This window comes from Mus caroli, chromosome 2 (assembly GCF_900094665.2).
Source record: "Mus caroli chromosome 2, CAROLI_EIJ_v1.1, whole genome shotgun sequence".
Lineage (NCBI taxonomy): Eukaryota > Metazoa > Chordata > Mammalia > Rodentia > Muridae > Mus > Mus caroli.
The window spans coordinates 111692412-111711184 of record NC_034571.1 but is presented as its reverse complement, the minus strand read 5'-3'; the positions used below and the strand labels follow the sequence as shown (position 1 = coordinate 111711184).

The 18773-nt window shown below is 49.7% G+C and overlaps 1 protein-coding gene across 1 annotated transcript in view; it reads right to left on the bottom strand.

Moving 5' to 3' along the window:
* Nucleotides 1-8817: 8817 nt before the first annotated feature.
* Ivd (isovaleryl-CoA dehydrogenase) overlaps nt 8818-18773 on the bottom strand; it is a 23058-nt gene continuing 13102 nt past the window's right edge. Inside the window, exons 4-12 of the mRNA XM_029474174.1 lie at nt 17502-17671; nt 16049-16142; nt 15721-15857; nt 14160-14256; nt 12544-12637; nt 11967-12048; nt 11393-11497; nt 11211-11283; nt 8818-10592 (exon numbers count right to left, since the gene is read on the bottom strand). Of these exons, the coding sequence (XP_029330034.1) occupies nt 10459-10592; nt 11211-11283; nt 11393-11497; nt 11967-12048; nt 12544-12637; nt 14160-14256; nt 15721-15857; nt 16049-16142; nt 17502-17671 (986 nt within the window). The 3' untranslated portion in view covers nt 8818-10458. The remainder of the gene's footprint in view (nt 10593-11210; nt 11284-11392; nt 11498-11966; nt 12049-12543; nt 12638-14159; nt 14257-15720; nt 15858-16048; nt 16143-17501; nt 17672-18773) is intronic.

Here is an 18773-nt window from a genome sequence, read left to right as displayed (position 1 = left end):
GTCTACAGAGTGAATTTCAGGACAGCCAAAGCTACACAGAGAAACCCTGAATTGGAACAACAAACAAACAAACAAACAGATAAACATAAAACATAGATTGTATGGGCAACTTTGTTAAGCCGGGAATAAGTGCTGGAGAGGCAGTATTTGGAATAGTGTCCATGCCAGGTTAGGAAAAACAACATTAAAATGGATCGAAGGGTTGGTGGTTCAATTTGAGTATGAGCAACACTCTGGGCACAGTCCTTAGCACAGCAATCCCAGAGCATAGAGGCATATGCCTGCAATACCAGCACTCGGGAAGCTGAGGCTGGAGAATTGCTAGACTGGACTATAGAACAAGTACTAGGCCAGCTACAGTTACATAGCAAGAGCTTGTAACAACAACAACAACATCAATATCAACAACACTGATGAGGGTGAATGAAATAAGAAATGATCTTTACAAATTTTATTATTTTTTTTGTTTAAATGGCTCTCTTGCCCTACCTTTTAAGCTCTGTCTACTTCATAACTAATACCCACCCGTCTTTGCCATCTGGCAACCCCTACACACAGTGGCCATGAGGCAAATGGCGGTTGATCTTAAACAGCGCAGAGGATTGGTGGAGGTTAGGCCGAGGGCAAAGCACAGGGAGAAGAGGATGGGCAGGAAAATGCTTCATGAGCAGGGTGGAGGGCATAGGAGACCTTGGCACATTCTCTGAGGTGTGGAGCGGTGGTGTCCCTGTGGGAAGCACAGAGATGAGCTTACTGACTGCTCTGCATGGAGTGGGCTCAGAGGACAATTGAAAAGGAGGCGTAGGATGGCCAGTGGAGTATTGGGGGGCTACAGTGGGGTTTCTCAGCTTGAGGCGGGAAGGGATAATGTGGAAGAAGATTGTGAAACTAGGAAGAGGTACCCTCCCAATGAGGGAGCTACAGTTGGGATTCATAGAGTAATTGCTCTTTTTTTTTTGGTTTTTCGAGACAGGGTTTCTCTGTATAGCCCTGGCTGTCCTGGAACTCAGTTTGTAGACCAGGCTGGCCTCGAACTCAGAAATCCGCCTGCCTCTGCCTCCCACGTTCTGGGACTAAAGGCGTGCGCCACCAAGCCCGGCTGAGTAATTGCTCTTATAGCTTTTTTTTAAAATTAATTTATTATATATGAGTACACNGTAGCTGTCTTCAGACACACCAGAAGAGGGCATCAGATCCCATTGCAGATGGTTGTGAGCCACCATGTGGTTGCTGCGATTTGAACTCAGGATCCCTGGAAGAGCAGTTAGTGCTCTTATCTGCTGAGTCATCTCTCCAGCCCCTGAATAATTGCTCTATGTCTCAGGCAAATGTCCCTGGCAGGCTGAGACTATTCTCTTGGGGAGACCTCACAGCCTCTCTCACAGAAAGCAGTCTTGTCACTTCTTGGTGACAATCTTCACATTCTACAGAATATCTAGAACTCTTGTCTCATACCCGTGGCCTCTCCCCAGACTCAGGAGTGCAGAAGAGGTGGGTGCTGTGCCTTCGAGTGACTGGGCGTCAAGATGGAAAGCCACAGCTATGTGTAGGACAGAGAATGGGACACAGAGCTGTGTACCTTGGGCATCCTGGCCACATGACAGGCCTCAGTTGCTTTCCAGTGAGGGCTTTTCCTTTTTCCTCTCTGCTCCAAACCCCGGGGCAAACCCCGGGGAGGGAAGGTATTGAGATGCTATGGAGTCCCTAAAAACCAGACCGTTTCTCATCCTTCTCCAGGCTCAGTGGACCACAGTCCAACTTCTGTCCAGAGGCACTGGAGAGGAAGGTTGGGGGAGGGAGAGAGGTGCTGAGACAGGCTAGGATTTGCTGAGTCTTATTTTCTAAGTGGCAATTCTTTATCCTGAACTAGCAAGCTCGGGGCCTTGCAAAGAGTCAGGATTGGGGAGCAGACCTCAGCCACCTTAGTTAAGCAGGGCGTGGTGGCACACACCTTTAGTCCCAGCACTCAGGAGGCAGAGGCAGAGGCAGAGGCAGGCAGATTTCTGAGTTTGAGGCCAGCGTGGTCTACAAACTGAGTTTCAGGACAGCCAGGGCTATACAGAGAAACCCTGTCTTGAAAAACCAACTAACTAACAACAACAACAACAACAAAACTCAAAAAAACCCTACAGTCATATAAAGTTGACTTATGTCCTATCTCTGCAACCTTGCAATGACCCCAACCTCTACCCTTCCACTCTTGGCCAGGACACTGCATGCTGACTTTGGAGCAGTGTCCTCTCTGTGCTGGCTTCTTGCCCACTCAAAATTCTTCCATTTTAAAATTCCTTTCACTCCTCTCCCTTCCCTTTCTCACTTTTCTCTTATTTCATTTTATTTTTCACAGAGCCAGGGATCAGCTGAACCCAGGGCCTCAAGCAGGCTAGGCAGGCATTTTATCACTGAATTACACTCCCGGCCCAGAACCTCACAGCAAATTTCATTAAACTTTTCTTCAACAACTAACAGAACCCATTGAATACCTGATCCTGTTTAGCTTGCCAGCATCAGCCACAACCCAAGTCGGACTGAGAGAATTTGCTACTCCATTCCTGTAAATAGAACAAGCCCTTGAGGGTGGGGCAAGGTGCCCAGGCTGTTCTGAAACACTGCACTTTGCAGAGGCTGCCCCTGGGGAGCTCAGGCAGATGCATAAGGTGGCTCGCCAGGCAGGCCAGGCAGGCGCTCCCCCCTCCCCGCCCCCCAACCCCGTCTTGAGCTTATCTCTCACTGGCAGCTGCGTGTTCACGCTCCTTGCTTCTGCTCCTGCAGCGTGTCTGACAGACTCTCCGTGTGTGTAGCGGTATGCATGTCCGTGTGTGTGCTCACCCATGTCTGCTCCAGGCAGGCACAAGGCGTGCTTGGATGGATCTGGTGGTGTGCCCTTCTCTGTCAACACAAGCGTAGACCAGGTCCTCTGCAGTCCTGCACCTGCTATACTTGCAGTCTCCGAGGAGGGAGCATGCTCCTTTCTGAGCCTGGAATAGCGTTCTTCTTTTCAAGAAAATCCCCCACTTACCCATCCAACCCTTCTCTGCCCCTGGGTAAGCTGATGAGCCGGGGCTGACTGGCAGAGGACATGGGGACACCACTGTCCTTCCCAGGTTGGTCTGGGTGGACTCATCATTATCCGCACGCCCATGGCCCAGGGCGTGGCGCTTTGTAGTTTGTTCAGAAAGCTTTGCTGAATGTGTGGGTTATGGACTTGACCAGGAACGCAGCTATGCGTTCATAAATACACGGAGTTGGCTGTGGTCTGGCATGCTTGCCACCTCTGTTTTGAGTCATTTCTCGTGGCACTGTTTTAAGAATATTATAGACATGCCACTCCTTTCCTTTAAAACTTTAAATGACATCTTCATTCTGTACTTGTGCTGCACATGTGTTTGTGGGCGCACATGCTCTGTGTGTGTATGTGGAGGTTGGTGGAAAACTTTGGAGTGTTGGTGTCCTCTACCGTGTGGGTCTCAGGGATTGAACTTAGGTTGTCAGGGAGGGCAGGCAGCAGTTGGGCTGTCTCACTCGTCTCACCCGACCCCAAACCACTACTGTGGAAGAGAAGCTCTGAATTCCCTTTTCAGGCTAGTTATATGTGTACCCTACCACAAAGCAATTCCCTCTGTAAGGACGTACCTAGAGGACCCCAGGAGGCATGCTCGCACCAGGAGGAGCATCCCTCAGCAGTTACAAACTAGAAATGCCCAAATGCCCGTCGGGGTAGACTGGACATTAAATCACACAATTTCCACATGAGGGAGCAGTAGACAAGAAAACATTGAGCAGGTTATAGTTCTGCTCATGAGTCTTGAAGGAAAACCAGCAGTGGGATACAGCGATGAACCATAGAAGCAATGCGCATGCGCACAAGCACACATGTACACCCACCCACCCACACACACCACACACACAATGTAAGTCCAACTATAAAAAGTTAAAAACTTAGCATGTTGTGTAGAATGTTGTGTAGAGATACACAGATAGGTAAGAAGCCACCTTTAAAAAAAAAAAGTACAACCATGGGAGGCTTAAGCAAGAGTCCAGCCTGAGCCTAGAGTTCAAGGATAACCTAGGCAGCATAGTGAGAGTGTCTCAAAGCAGCAAGTAGACAAACAAACATATAATTACTGAGGGCTGGTGGTGTAGCTTGGTGGCTGAGCCTTTGCCTGGTAAGACCGAGGCCCTGGATTCCACCCCAGCACAATAAAATGAAGTGAAATGAAATGCAATAAAATAAAATGGTCAGGGGCTCACTTGGACTCATTTACAAAACAAAGTAAAAACAAAACAAAAATCGTGGTCTTGTTATGTAGCCCAGGCTGGCCCGGAACCAGTCCTTCAAATGACGGGGTCACTGGTTAAACCACGGAACTTGCTTCTGCCTCTTATTCTTGACATTGCATGTATGCGCTTCCTTATGTGCACATTTTTACCGTGGAAGGGAAGAGCAGTGTGTGGTCCTCCTCTGCCCCCCTTTTCCCTCTACCCCCATTCTGTCCCCAGCCGGCAGAGGAGGGGCCAAGGTTCCTCTCTGAGTAGTAGGTCAGAGGAAGATTGGGAGTGAGGGCCTCCCTCTGCAGCTGGGCCCTGCCTACTCCGGGGTGGGAAGGGATGGGGAGAGCAGGGTCAGGAGAAGCCGGCTGGCTCCGCTGTTTGTGCCAACTCTGGATTAGGCCAGGGCTCTGGCCCACCTGTTGTTTCCCTCATCCAGCGTGAACTTAGCTACTGAGTACCTACTGCAAGCACTGGCGCTGCTGCAGGTTCAGAGAACTGGGAGGGTTTTGTTGTTACTGTAGGTTTTTGTTTGTTTGCTTGCTTGTTTTGTTCTGTCTCACCACAATGCCCTGGCTGGCCCCAAACATGAAATCCTCCTGCCTCTACCTCCTGAATGGTGGGACTATGGACACATGCCATCAATGATATCTGGCAGGAAATGATTTTTGACCTCTAAATCCTAACAGTATTATAAGGTGACCATAGGACAAGTAACCCATGTTATCAGCAGCATATGGGCCAGGCATCACATGATGCTGCTGCTGCTGTTCCCACATAGACAAGTGCAGTCCCAGAGCTAGCCCTCAAGTTTACAGCCTAAAGGCAGAGACATGGATACATCAGATAATAAAACCCACTGTGCAGGATCGGGTGCAGGATGGGGGGCTGCCTCCGGCTGAGTGCTCTAGTTAATCTAACAGCAACCAGCATCCAAGAAATACTTGGGAGAAATGAGGCTAGCCTCTCTATCTGAGAGTGGGCAGGTGTACTCTAGAACTGCCGGAACAGTTCTAGAATTCTAGAACAGCAGAAGCTGTAGCCTGGAGCTGTCCCTTGTTGGAGGAAACAGGTGGCAGGCATGAAGAAGAGAATGCCTACCTTGCCCTGGTACGTGCCGTGCATCCTTGGATGTGCATGTGCCGAGGTGGGAGGAAGGTGAGGTGGGCTGTGGGTGAGGTGGGGAGAGAGGACTGAACAAAGGCTGGAGGGTTCTTCTGGAGGGGCCCTGCAGTGAGGCTTTAGGAATGGGAAAGGGCACAGCGCGGAGCTGGAAGGACTTCCTGGATGGAGAAACCAGCTGGGGCAAAGGCCCAGGCCAGAGTAAGGCAGGGAAGACTACGCACAACCGCAGCTGCTGTGCTCAGCAGTGGAGAGGGGAGTTGCAGAAAGAGTCAAGATGGACCCAAATTGTGTTTGCTTTGCTAATCCTTAGGTCCCCCTCCCCCAAGACAAGGTCTCCAGAGCCCTGTGTGACCTGGAGCTCTCTCTAGACTAAGCTAGCCTTTGAATTCACAGAGACCTTGCTTCCCAAGTGCTGAGGTTAAAGGCACGCAGCACCATGCTTCCTTATTAACACTGGGTCTAGTGTGTTGCTCACGTAGCCTCAAGTTCCTGCCCCTAAGTGATCCTCCTGTTTCAGTCTCGAGAGCATCTGGGACAAAGGAGCTCTACTGAAATGTTAGGTCTTTATTTTGGGGGCGCTTTCCCAGTCCTTTTACTTAGGTAGCCCAGGCTTGCCTTGAACTGGATATATAGCCAGCTCAGGCTGGCCTCAAACTCACCAATCCTTTCCTTCAGGCTCCTGAGTGCTCGGGTATACAAGATGCCTACTATGCCCAGTGTAACCTTTGTTTTGACCTTAAATGTGCTGGGATGCATGGTTGGCTCCATCAGAGGAGGCTCCATTGTTCTCTCTGGCTCAGGGTGGAGGTGCGGTTCAGCGACCTGGTCTGGAAGAAGGGAGGCAAGTTGGATTGGTGTGGAGAAGTCGAATTCCAAATGGCTCTGGGGTAGAGGAAGTAGGTAGAGCACAGTAGGGGAGAGCCCCTACCTTGCATAGTGTGGCTCTGAGTTTCTCCACTGTGGAGTGAAATATAGGCAGAAGAGGCTGGTATGTGCTCCCACCCTGTCTCCCCCCCCCCCATCTATCTAGGGGCTTGTCTAAATGCCTGTTGGATAGTGAAAAAATATGAGCATATAACAAGATTCTCATAAATGACAGTTATGCACATTAAAGCAGTATCCTTAGGAGGAACTACAATCGAACCAATCAATCAATAGAGCACTGAACCAATCAATCAATAGAGCACTTAGAAGCATGAATAGCCAAAAAGAAACTCCTTACAGATTCAAAAGAAGTTTTGTCCTGGGCTGGTGAGATGGCTCAGTGGGTAAGAGCACCCGACTGCTCTTCCAAAGGTCCGAAGTTCAAATCCCAGCAACCACATGGTGGCTTACAACCACCTGTAATGAGATCTGATGCCCTCTTCTGGTGCGTCTGAAGACAGCTACAGTGTACTTACATATAATAAATAAATAAATCTAAAAAAAAAAAAAAAAAAAAAAAAAAAAAAAAAAAAAAAAAAAAAAAGTTTTGTCCTGGGGGAATGGTACAGGGGGAAGGAGGGGACAGGCTTTCCTCTTCAATAAACTTTTTAAAACTTACATTGTTTTGGAGGGTGGGGTGATGGCTCCCCGGTTAGGGGCACTTGTTCATTGAGAGGCCTTTGAATGGGTTTCCCGCTGCCCACAAGGCAGCTCATAACATCGTTCTAGGGAATCCAGTTCCTCTTCTGGTCTCTGCGGGTATCAGACTAACAAGCAGAACACATATACACATGCAAGCAAAATACTCATACACATAAAATAAGTTTTGGGGAAAAAATTACAGTTTTTTAAACTCTGACCATAATTTTTAAAAGAATACCACACTCATCTTTGCTGTTTATGGTCTCCCTATTTTTGTTTGGCCTTCTTGTATGAAATGGTGGTGATAGTGGACGGTGATCTTTCAATGTTCTCATTTAGTAAAATACAAATTCAGGGGAAATTTCAGTCTTGGAAACCGTGCAACCAAAGCACGAGTGGGAAAGTGGAGCGTCCAGAAAGTCAACGCGCCTGCGACTCCGCGGATGGCCGGTAGGGGTCAGGCGAGCTCCACGCAGCGCTGACTGAGCGGGTCCCGGGAGTCCTCGCTGCAATCGGTCGGCCGCCCGCAGAGCTTTAAGGCAGGAGTCTTAAGTGAGAGCACTTTAGATCCGCCATAAGCAGATAACCGATGATCATGCGGATTCCAGCCCCCACCAGAGCACGCGGTGTGCTAGGCGCTCTCTCCACCCTGCGTGCAGTCGCTTTACTCCGACTCGGGCCCCACCCAGCCTCCCGGGCGTCGGAGAGAGGCTGGCTCACCCGGCGTTCCTAGGTTTGAACAACTCACCCTGCAGGGCTTTGCCTCCTTAAGCAATCTTGCCTAGAGCACCCAGTTGGTTGCAAAGGTCAGGGAAGGAGTGGATGTGTGAAGTGAAGTAATATTACAAGGGACTACCACTGGGATATGGGGCTAAGACTCGGGTCCCTGGGGAGAAACTCTCCAGGCCCAAGTTGGATTATCAGCGGGGTGGGTGGGGGTTGGGAACCAAAACCAAACCAACTCAACCAAACACACCCCCCCGCCCCCCCATGTAGCTGCCTTAGCCCAGTGTCACTCCCTAGGGAACCCAGGTGTTTGTCACTAGATTCTGATAAGGAACAAGACCTGGCTACACTTAACACTTCTCATTAGCAGCGTCCCACCCCCACCATTCCCATCCACTTTTCAGACATAGTTTTTATTTTGTCTTTTATTTAAAAACATTTCTTGTGTGTCATATTTTTAAAAATTCAGAAAAACAATCACATTCTTCCTTTCTGTTGCTATAGCTGGATACACACAGATTGGGTAATTATAGCTCATGGTTCCAGAGGCTGAATATCAAAAGCATGGCGCTCCCAACTCCAGTGTTTTTCTCTTGCCTGATAACATGGTAGGAGGCCTGACACGACGACAGAGCAGGCACACTAGTTTAAGACTCCCTTTTATAAAGCCACTAAAGTCATTACTACCTAAACCGTTAACAAATGGCTGGGATTGAGGTTTTTAACAGGTGAACTTCTGGGGCACACTCTCGTTGGTAGGGTTCCTATGGCATGACTGGGTGACATGTTGCCTTCTGATAACTTATGGAGGTCAGAGGGCTACTCCCCATCCCCCATATGGGTTCTAGGACTCCAACCCAGGTCGTCTGGCTTGGTGACAATCTTGCAGGCGTGCAGGTCCTCTGCCTCATTTTGATCATCTTCTGTGGGTTATTCCAGGGATCTTCCTCAGCTGGTCAGCGTATCTACTGCATTCATGAACACAGCAGTACCCAGATGGGGAAAGTGAAGGGGCAGTCTCGAGCTCTGGAACCCCCTCTTAAGATGGGACTGGCTTGGGGTTGCTAAGGTGCTGACTCCGCCTGTCTCAGACCTCAGCACTCCACCTAGGCTAAGACTGTTGGGCTGGGAGCCAGGAAAAAAAGTCTTTATTTTTGGGAACTCACATGAATGTGGTAATCCACGGCCTGGGCGTTATTTGTGACGGCCCAAGGTTGGGAGGCCCAAGGTTGGGATGTTCCTGCTGCTAGCCCATCAGGATCCTAGCTCCAATTCTGACCTTGAAAAAGTCAAGGATTAAAAGAACAAAACAGCCTTGCAGAGTTTGAGCTGGGTGTGGTGGTTGCCCGTGCCTTTAATCTCAGAACTAGGGAGGCGGAGGAGGATCTTTGAGTCCAAGGCCAGCCTGGGCTATTATAGCTAGACAAATGAAACAAAACTCAGAGATATGCCAGCTGTGGTGGTTCATGCATATAATTTTGGCAGTCAGGAGGCAGAGGCAGGAGGGTTCTGAGTTACAGGTTAGACTCTGAATCAAAAGCAAAACCCCCCAAAAACTCTCAAAATCCTCCAGAAACTTAAGACTCTGCTCCTGTCTTTCCACACTTGACACCCCCCCCCCACTTCCTCCCCCCTTCCTTTAAGAAAAAGCACAGGGTGTTGCCTGTAATCCCAGCACTCCAGATAGGGGCAGATCTACTGTTCAGGGTCTCAGTTCAAAGCTAGTCTCGGCTACAGGGAGACTAAAATAAAACCATGGAGAAGTTGGTACGGTAAGGAGCTGACTCAGTGGTGCAGGGCCTGCCTAGCACAGCCTAGGTACAATTTCACACACAAGAAGAAGAAAAGTCACCAGGAGATTTGGGTCTGAGACTTCCTATTCTGGCCTCCTGTCCCATTCCCAAAGGGTAAACTGAAGGGCAGGCCGCTTCAAGGACATTCTCTGGATACAGACAGGACCATAGCAAGTGGCTTGCTTCTCCTGCAGAACACTGCTTTGGGTGCAGAAGGGTCTACCTTGCAGTATATTTAATACAAAATGGCATCAGACACTGTGCAGTCGTAATAAAATTAGCCACAGGCTGTCTAGAGAAATATACAGAGGCTGGAGGGGAGCCAGGCAACCTGGGCTGGGCCACAGGACCTGCGTCTGCTGGCCAGTCAGCTGCAGAAGGTCACATGAGCAGGCCCAGTGCTAGCCTGTGACAGAGTGATGCAGACAGACTCAGGTACACGGAGGGAGCCGAACTTCTGTGTTGTCTTGCCTGGACTGTGGACTCTGCCCTTCATGGGTCTGCCATAGGCATTCTGGAGCTGTCTAGCTCTTGGAGAAACAGCTAAGAAGGACATGGCTTTTGCCTTTTCCTCAAGAAAAAGAGACCACAAGTATCTGACAACTGAAAGAGGTAATGCCTCTGTTACGCTTGAACAGAAAGGGCACCCTGCCAGAGGCTTGCCCAAGAAAAGGAGCTGGGTACCTGTCAGACGCTACCCAGAGGGCGAGCGAGGTCACCACATTCAGAAGTAGAAAGCAATGGCACAGACACTGCCACCCTCCCCCCAGCCCCAAAAAAGCCAAAGTCGTCATTTTAGGCTTTCCTGACAGACTGCCCGGCACGGCTGGAGAATCCGACTTCACACAGGGCAGAGGGCTGGCAGAGAAGGGCAGCTGAGCAGCAGAGCTTCCTTAGACAGGTCAGAGGGCTGCCACATCTCTGCTTCCAAAGAAAGGCCTCTCGGTGCTGGGACCAGGGGGCGATGGGCCGCAGGGAGCTAGCGGAAGTCTGCATTGAAAGCTCGGCCAATGACTAACCGCCTCACTTCACTGGTCCCAGCTCCGATCTCGTACAGTTTGGCATCTCGTAGAAAGCGGCCCATGGGGAAGTCATTGATGTAGCCATTTCCACCTGTGAAGCATATGTGGGGGGAGAGAGGACAGAACTGAAGGCAGGGGGTGATGCGAGGAAGCAAACAGACCCTCCAGGATGGTCAAGGACTGGCTCCTTCCCATATAACCTACGCGCATGCGATGCCCTTCCCACTCTCCCTCCCAGTCTCTCTGCCAGGGACTGAGCGTGGGCCTCACACACTCTAGGCAAATGCTCTACCACTGAGTTATAACCCCAGTTCATATTTTCAATATCTTTAGGTTATTTTTATATCTAATACAACATAAGTACCATTTAAACTGTTGTTATATTGGAATGTTTAGGGAATCAGGACAAGAAAAGGGGTTTATGTGCAGTTCAGGTACAGTTTTTCTTTTCTTTTATATTTATTTAATTTGTGTACATGTGTGTGCATGTACACAACCAGTGTTCTTAACCACTGAGCTGTGTCTCCAGGCCCTACCCGACCCCCCATTAAAATAATAAATATTCATTTATTACTGACTGCTGTTACAAAAACGTCCCTTTCCTCTTCACAGTGGGCGGATGACCTAAAGGTGCCAGCGTGGGTGTGGCTGGCTTAAACAGGGCAAGGAGTGGAGAGGGAGCCCAGGAGTGGAGCTGGGAGCCACTCACCTAGACATTGAATGCCGTCCAGGGCTACCTGTGTGGCACACTCAGCTGCATACAGAATCACACCGGCACAGTCCTGTGGAAGGAGGTTCTTTCTGCTCAGCAGTGTCCTGACAAGCACATCGACGCCCATCCCAGGACATGACCCACCGCCCCACCTCTTCTTCCCAAAGAATCGCCCTCACCTTGGGAATGATGTGGCCCTCGTCACAGGCTTTGGCGACATTGTAGACGTACTGTCGACTTGCCATGAGGCGGGTGTACATGTCGGCCATCTTTCCCTGCATCAGCTGGCACAGGAGGAACCAACGGGTCAACGTACTGGGACACTCTAATTACCAAAAGCAGGTCAATGGCAAGGACAACCTGACAGCCATGGATGAGGAACCCGCTTCGGACCACGGAGATGGAAACGGAAACAGCTCTAGGAGATGAGGCCAAAGAGCTGCCTCTCGAGTGGCTTGCTTCTAGCAGCCTCCTCCAACCAGAAAGGTGGGATTATTGTCAGCTTCTGTTCTCCTAAGCCCCAGTGTGCTGCATCCTTTACCTCCCAGCCTTACAGTGCTGGGTTCATTCATCCCCAATAGGATGTGATGGCCCTCCAGAGCCAGGCTGAGTGGGAAGGGGCTGTGTCTGTGATCTCAGGCTCATTTTGTAAGAGAAGGACAATAGCTATCCCACAGTGCTCGACAGCCTCTTCACCCCAACGGAAAACCTTAACCCAGCGGAAGAAGACGTTTCAGCAACTGCTTCGCTTACCTGGAATTGGCCGATCTTCTGGCCAAAGGCTTCCCTCACATGCAAGTAGGGAATAGTGTGGTCCAGGACAGCCTGCATGATCCTGCCAGAAAGGAGGAAGCCTGTGGAGTCGAGTTGTCAAGTGGGGAGTGGGTATGTCAGGGCATTGGGCCTGAGGGTTGAGGTGGGAGGGTAAGGAACTGAAATCCCAGAGAAAAGGTAAAGGAACCTGAGAGACCCCTTGCTCAGCCACAGCACCGCCTGCCCAGCTCCCATGCACCTTTCTCTGAGATCAAGAAGGTGTGGCGGGCAGCGGGCAGCTGTCAGAGTCTGGGCCTCTGGTTTCACAACCACAGTGACTAAACAGCCCTGCCATCTGTCACCTCATACCATTTCCCTTCTGGGTAAAGAAGTTAAATGTAGGGGGAGATTCTCTAGGACAGAAGTAACTTTCCCGTGTCTTCGCTGTATACCAGGGCGAAGCTTCTAACCTAACAAGGGCTGGAGATCTCAGGTACCCTCGCGCCCCCCCCCCCCCAGCCTCATGCTGGTGACATGTTGTGCTTACCCAGGAGGCCTTCAGCCCCTTTACACTTACCCAAGGGGCCCACCTGCTAGCACCAGGCGCTCTAGGTCCAGCCCGCTCATCAATACGTAGACCCCCTTACTCTCCTGGCTCAGGACGTTAGCAGCTGCAGGGATAAATGCAAGTCAGAGAAGGCTGCTCATAGCCTCTTTACTTGGATAAAAGGTACTATGTCACAAAAGGCACAAAAGTGAGTCACTCAACCTTCAACTAGTGTTTCAGGAGAGAGGAAAAGATGAACTTTGCCACTTCCAGGCAGAAGTGGAGCTTTAGGACCCCTCCCCCCAGCATCCACAACACTACAGAACCCCAAGCTGTTGGATCTTTCCTTTCTTATCCTGGACCCCTAGGATGAGACAGAAGAAAAGCTGATTGGTTTAAAAGTCACCCCGCCCCTCTTGCTTCTTTCTACACCTGATGTCTACTAACATAGAAATCAGAGAACTCAGTGCCTGAGGTTGTCTGCGGGGTCACCTCCCAATGATGCTCATGAAAACGCCTTTGTCTCTGAGTTAGGGTGCTGGTGACAGAAGCTACTGAGCACCCACTCCCTCTAATAAGGACTTGGGAGGTGTGGGCAGAACATTGGGTATAGAAACTGGACAGCCTACCTGCTTTTAAGGCTGGTGGATGGATTTTTTTCTCTTTACAAAGATAAGTCTGCACGGTCTCCCTTTCTAGAGACCCCTGTGTACAGCACACTATTTCAGGATGGTTTATGGCTGATGCACAAAGCAGTCCTAATTGATGGCCAGATCCCCACCCTCGGCTCTCGAACAGTGCTACATGGTGTCACGTTTACAGATATAGCACAGGGAGAAACAATTCCTGCCAAATCAAATTACCTTTCCTTCATCGAGTCTGGCTTCTGTCAATTTATTCAGATAGGCTTTTAGCATCATTACTGAGTGTAATTCAGAGCGGTAGGAAATGCCCTGTGGTGGCCTGGTGTGTGCAGAAGGCCTGGCTCTTGCTGCAGCAGTGTTCCAAGGTGGGGTTTGGGACGTGACTGGATTGTGAAGGCTGACCTGCTCAATGGATTGACCTGATGACGGAGTCATAATTTGATGGCATCATGATCAGAGGAAGAGCCTCCAAGGAAAACTGGCCTCTGGGGGTGTGTCTGTGAGAGTCTAAAGAGACTCTGGTTTCTTCTATCACTGCTATTTGACCTCCACAAAATAAGCAGTTCTCCCTCACCCCTTTCCTCTCATTCTCTGTCTCACCATAGGTACAGAAGCAATGGTGCCAAAGGGCCATAGGCTTGACACCTGAAACCATGAGTCAAAATAAGTTCTCTGCCTTTAACCTGTTTTCCTCGGGTTATATATGACAAAGAGTCAGGCTAGCACGTGGGCTGTACAGTCAGTGCACAGGAAGTCTGAAGGATGTCAGTAGATGGGGCTAGGCAAGGTGTGGTACCCACAGAAGAACCCCATCGTAGGCAGGCAAGCCAACAGCAGCAGGGTCTGTGGCCAGGACAGACAGCTGTCCAGCAGCTGGAGGCCCACAGTCCAACTGCGTATCACGGGACAAATGATGGTGGCGAACCTCTGTAAGGGTGTGGTAGGTTTTCCCAACTTGCAAAGGAGTCAGGGCAGGGACTCCCTTATTCCCTGGTCACTTACCAGGAACCTTGCAGTCTTCAAAGACCAGCTCGCAGGTGTTGGAGCCCCTCATACCCAGCTTGTCAAGCTTCTTGGAGGTACTAAAACCAGGCATACCCTTGACAGGAAACCAAAGGAGGCCCCGGTTAGACTTGCCCCACGGGGTGGGTGGGGGGTGCTAATAAAGGGAAAGCTCAATTTACCTACAAACGTGGCATGCTAGCATCTTATTCCCGAGTTCTCGTTCTCTCTCTCTCTCTCTCTCTCTCGTTCGTTCTCTCTCTCGTTCTCTCTCGTTCTCTCTCTCTCTCTCTCTCTCTCGTTCGTTCTCTCTCTCGTTCTCTCTCGTTCTCTCTCTCTCTCTCTCTCTCTCTCTCTCTCTCCCTCTCCCTCTCTGTGTATGTGTGCGCGCACAAAACTCCAGTCTTCACACCAAACCAACCTTGTTCCTAACTCCTCTGCCATGCAGCCTGCTTCTTCCTGGTTCTCAGGGAGCAGTTTTCTCAATGAAACAGTCCCCAGGTCTCCCCACTCTCCCAGGGATTATCACTCTGAAGACACTGTCATAACCCATGCCAATCTGCCCTCGTTCTTTCCCCACCTGTCCCTAAAGGAACCCTAGATGACTCCGATACACTGTTGCCAAGTGGCCGGGAGACACTGGCACGCTGCTCTGTTACCTCCTGGCCTTTCCAGCCCCAACCTTAGTTAGCTACCCCCATCCCTCATGGAGTGTGCGGCCAACCTTGGCACTGTGTACTTAAACTCTCTAGTATCCCCCTGCAGCTGGGTCCCCAAGCCTCAGTGGCACCTGCTTTCTGTCTTCATCGGCATTATAGGCAGATGGCATGAAGCCAACACCTGCTCTCTAAAGTTATATATTTTAAACTTTTCCAGGGTGGGGCACATGCCTTCAATCCCAGCACTTGGGAGGCAGGGGCAGATGGACCTCTGTTAGGTCAGGGGAAGCCTAGTCTAAATAATGAGTTCTAAGCCAGCCAGGGCTATACAGTGAGACCCCATGTTTAAAAAATTGAAAACAAAACAAAACAAATCTTCCAGACTTTCTTTTCTCTATACTGAAAACTTTGCTCTTTCTTACTTTTATTCTTTGAGGCAGTCTTGCTAGATAGACAGCCTTGGATCTCACTACAAAGACCAGGTTAGCCTCAGACTAGCCCAGTCTGCCTGTCAAGTGCTGCTCAGATCACAAATACATGTCACCTGTGTGGCTGGATTTGTTTATCACAAAACTAAACACAAAATGGGACCCTCGAGTTTTAACTCCTGATGTGTCTTGTCTTGTCCTTACTATCAGAGGTCTGCAGGTCTCATTTACATTCCCACCCACGCCTCATCCTCCCCTGCAGTTCCTGCTCCTGGCTTCTTTTCCATTTTCCTCTTCCTCAACTCTGTGGACAGTTTTACGGTCTTCAAACTTGACCCAGCCTCTCTGGCTACCTTCTTAGGTCTCCCCGCCCGGCTCCTGGGGGCGGAGCACAGAACACTGATGTTAATCTTAGTTACCTCTGTCACTTTGGTTAGAGGTGGAGTCTCTCTGGGCCACACCCACCACCCTCACCTTCTCCACAATGAAGGCTGTGATGCCCCGAGAAGCTGGCACAGCGGTCAAATCTGTCTTGGCATACACGACTAGGATATCAGCATCAGGGCCATTGGTGATCCAGAACTTGTTGCCATTCAGAACATAGTGATCTCCTAAGGGCAGGGCAGGAATCCAATGTTTGCTGAAGTCTCTTGCCCTGGCTTGGCCAGTCAGTCCACAGAACTGCTGTCACCCTGCTGAGAACCAGCACAGGAACCCAGCAGAGGCCACTCCCGACTCCTACTCCCTTACTCTGAGTTTGTTTTTCTGCCTTTTCCAGATGGCCCCTGGCAAGTGACCTTACCTTTCTTTTCTGCTTTTAGCTTCATGGAGACAACATCAGAGCCAGCATTGGGTTCACTCATGGCCAGGGCTCCGATGAACTCACCACTGATGAGCTACAAGGAAAACCCAAACCGGTCCTGTTAGGACTGGGAAGTGGCCTGCAGTAGCTCCTGGGGACAGCCTCTTCCTCCTGCCTCTTCCTGCCCACATCCAAACTCCGCCCCCCCAACCCCCACCCCCACCCCCAGTAAATCGAGCATCTGCAAGGCCTCGCTTCTACCCTTGCTTCCACCACTTTTTGGCAGTGCCGGGATTGGCTCCAAGGTCTCATGCATGCTAAGCAAGGAATTTACCATTGAGCCCTCCCTTACCCTATGGTTTTTATATTTTAAACATATTTGTTTTCTGTGTGTACATGTGCACATAGGCTACTGTGTGTGTGTGTGTGTGTGTGTGTGTCTATCAGAGGACGATTCATGGGAGTTGGTTCTTTCTCTATCATGAGTATCAAACTCAGCTCATCCAGCCTGGTGAGGCAGGCACATTTATTTACCCACCAAGCCATCTCACTGGCTCCTACTTGTTTTTTGAGATAGGGTCTTGCCAAATCCTCCAGCTTCTGTCTCCAAAGCAGCTGAAACTCCACATATGTCACAAGTCACCACATCGCTGGCTGAAGATTTCTTTCTTTCCTTTTTTATTGTATTTTTCAAGTCAGGGTTTCTTCTGTGTAGCCCTGGCTGTCCTAGAATTCACTCTGTAGACCGGGCTGGTATCAAACTCAGAAATCCACCTGCTCCTGCCTCCTGAGTGCTAGGATTAAAGGTGTGCACCTTTAATTTCTTAAAGTCTTTGTCAAATGTCAATCATCCAACTCACAAGTTAAGCTCTGCCCTTGCTTTCTTCTTTTTCCTTTCCTTTCCTTTCCTTTCCTTTCCTTTCCTTTCCTTTCCTTTCCTTTCCTTTCCTTTCCTTTCCTTTCCTTTTTGGTATGTTGTATATTTGTATGTGCACATGTATGTGGAGACTAAGTTTGTATGTGCACATGTATGTGGAGACTAAGGGACAGTATTATCTTCCTCTATTGCTTTCCACCTTATTTATTTCACCTGCGTGTGTGTCTGTGTACCAAATGTGTGCAGTGCTTAAAGTGGCCAGAGGGGATTAGATCACGGAGGGAGGGAGTCATAGAGGATTGTGAGCCACCATGTATGTGCTGGGCATTGAACTTGGGTCCTCTGGGAAGAGCAGTCCATGTTCTTACCCTAAGAGCCATCTCTCCAGGCATTTGTGCATTCAAGTCTTTTGACTTAAGTATTTTAAAGCAATATCAATCCCTTCTCTAGTTATATTTAGCTTATGGCAGCAAGCCAAGAATGAGGACGTGCTTGGCCCCCACCAAGGGGAGAGCTTGTGATATGGTGGCTGTGTTGAGTCCACACGAGTGAGCGTCTCCATCCCTGTCTGCTCACCTTGGGAAGGTATCTCTCTTTCTGTGCCTCATTCCCATTGCGAACAATCTGGTTGACGCAGAGGTTGGAGTGAGCACCGTAGCTGAGCCCCACTGCTCCCGAAGCCCGGGAAATCTCTTCCATCACCAACACATGTTCTAGGTAGCCCAGGCCAGAGCCACCATACTGAACTGGGAGTGGGACAGAATGAGAAGCAGAAAGGCAGCCAGGTTACATTGGAACACAGACAGGAATCTTACATTAGTTGGCAGAAAAGAAACACCCTGGAATCTATTGTGAGTCTTCCTGGCAAGGGTGGAAGGCTGTTGCCAGGGACACAGCTGGTTCTGCTAGCTGCCTGTGGGTGAACTATAAGTCAGAAGATCATCGTCTCACACACTGGCTTTATCCCTGGCATCTTCAGTGAGGACAAGCAAAACCCTGAGCACCCACTCCTGTAGAAGACACAGGAGGCAGAAGCAGATGGATGAAGGAAGAAGGCAGGGGAACACAGAGGGGTGGGAGGGAAGGGGCCTATGCTCAGAGCACCAAAAACTCAGTTACGGGCTGTGCATGTGCAGAGGCCTCAAAAAAGATGAGACTTTTAACAAGGCTAATCGTGTTTTTTACTTACCTGTGTGTGTATTTATGCCAAGTGTATGGGTGCCCTCAGAGACCTGAAGAGAACAATCCTCTTGGGTCCCCTAGAGCAGCAGTTCTTAGCCTAGGGTCACGATCCCTTTGGCAAACCTCCATCTTGAAAAATATTTACATTATGATTCATAACAGCAGCCAAACCACAGCTATGCAGTAGCTACAAAGATAATTTTATGGTTGAGGGTCACCACAGCATGAGGAACTGCACTACGGGGTTGCAGCATCAGGGAGGGTGAGAACCACTGCCCTAGAGGTAAAGTTATAGTGGCTGTGATTCACCCAAGGTGAACAGCAAGGACTGAACTTGGTCCTCTGGAGGACCAGGAAGCACTCTAAACGACTAAGCCATCTCTCTGGCCCAAAGGTGAGATTTCATAGCATAGCTTTGGGAACAAAGTGGAACTGATACATATAGATGTAGCATACATATACAGGCATGTACTCAGGAATGCATAAACACACATGTGTGTGCACACATACAAACATATATACAGACACACATACATAAAAATAAAAAGCAAAAAAAAAAAAACTTAAAAAAAAAAAAAAGAGCCGGGCAGTGGTGGCACATGCCTTTAATCCCAGCACTTGGGAGGCAGGGGCAGGCAGATTTCTGAGTTTGAGGCCAGCCTGGTC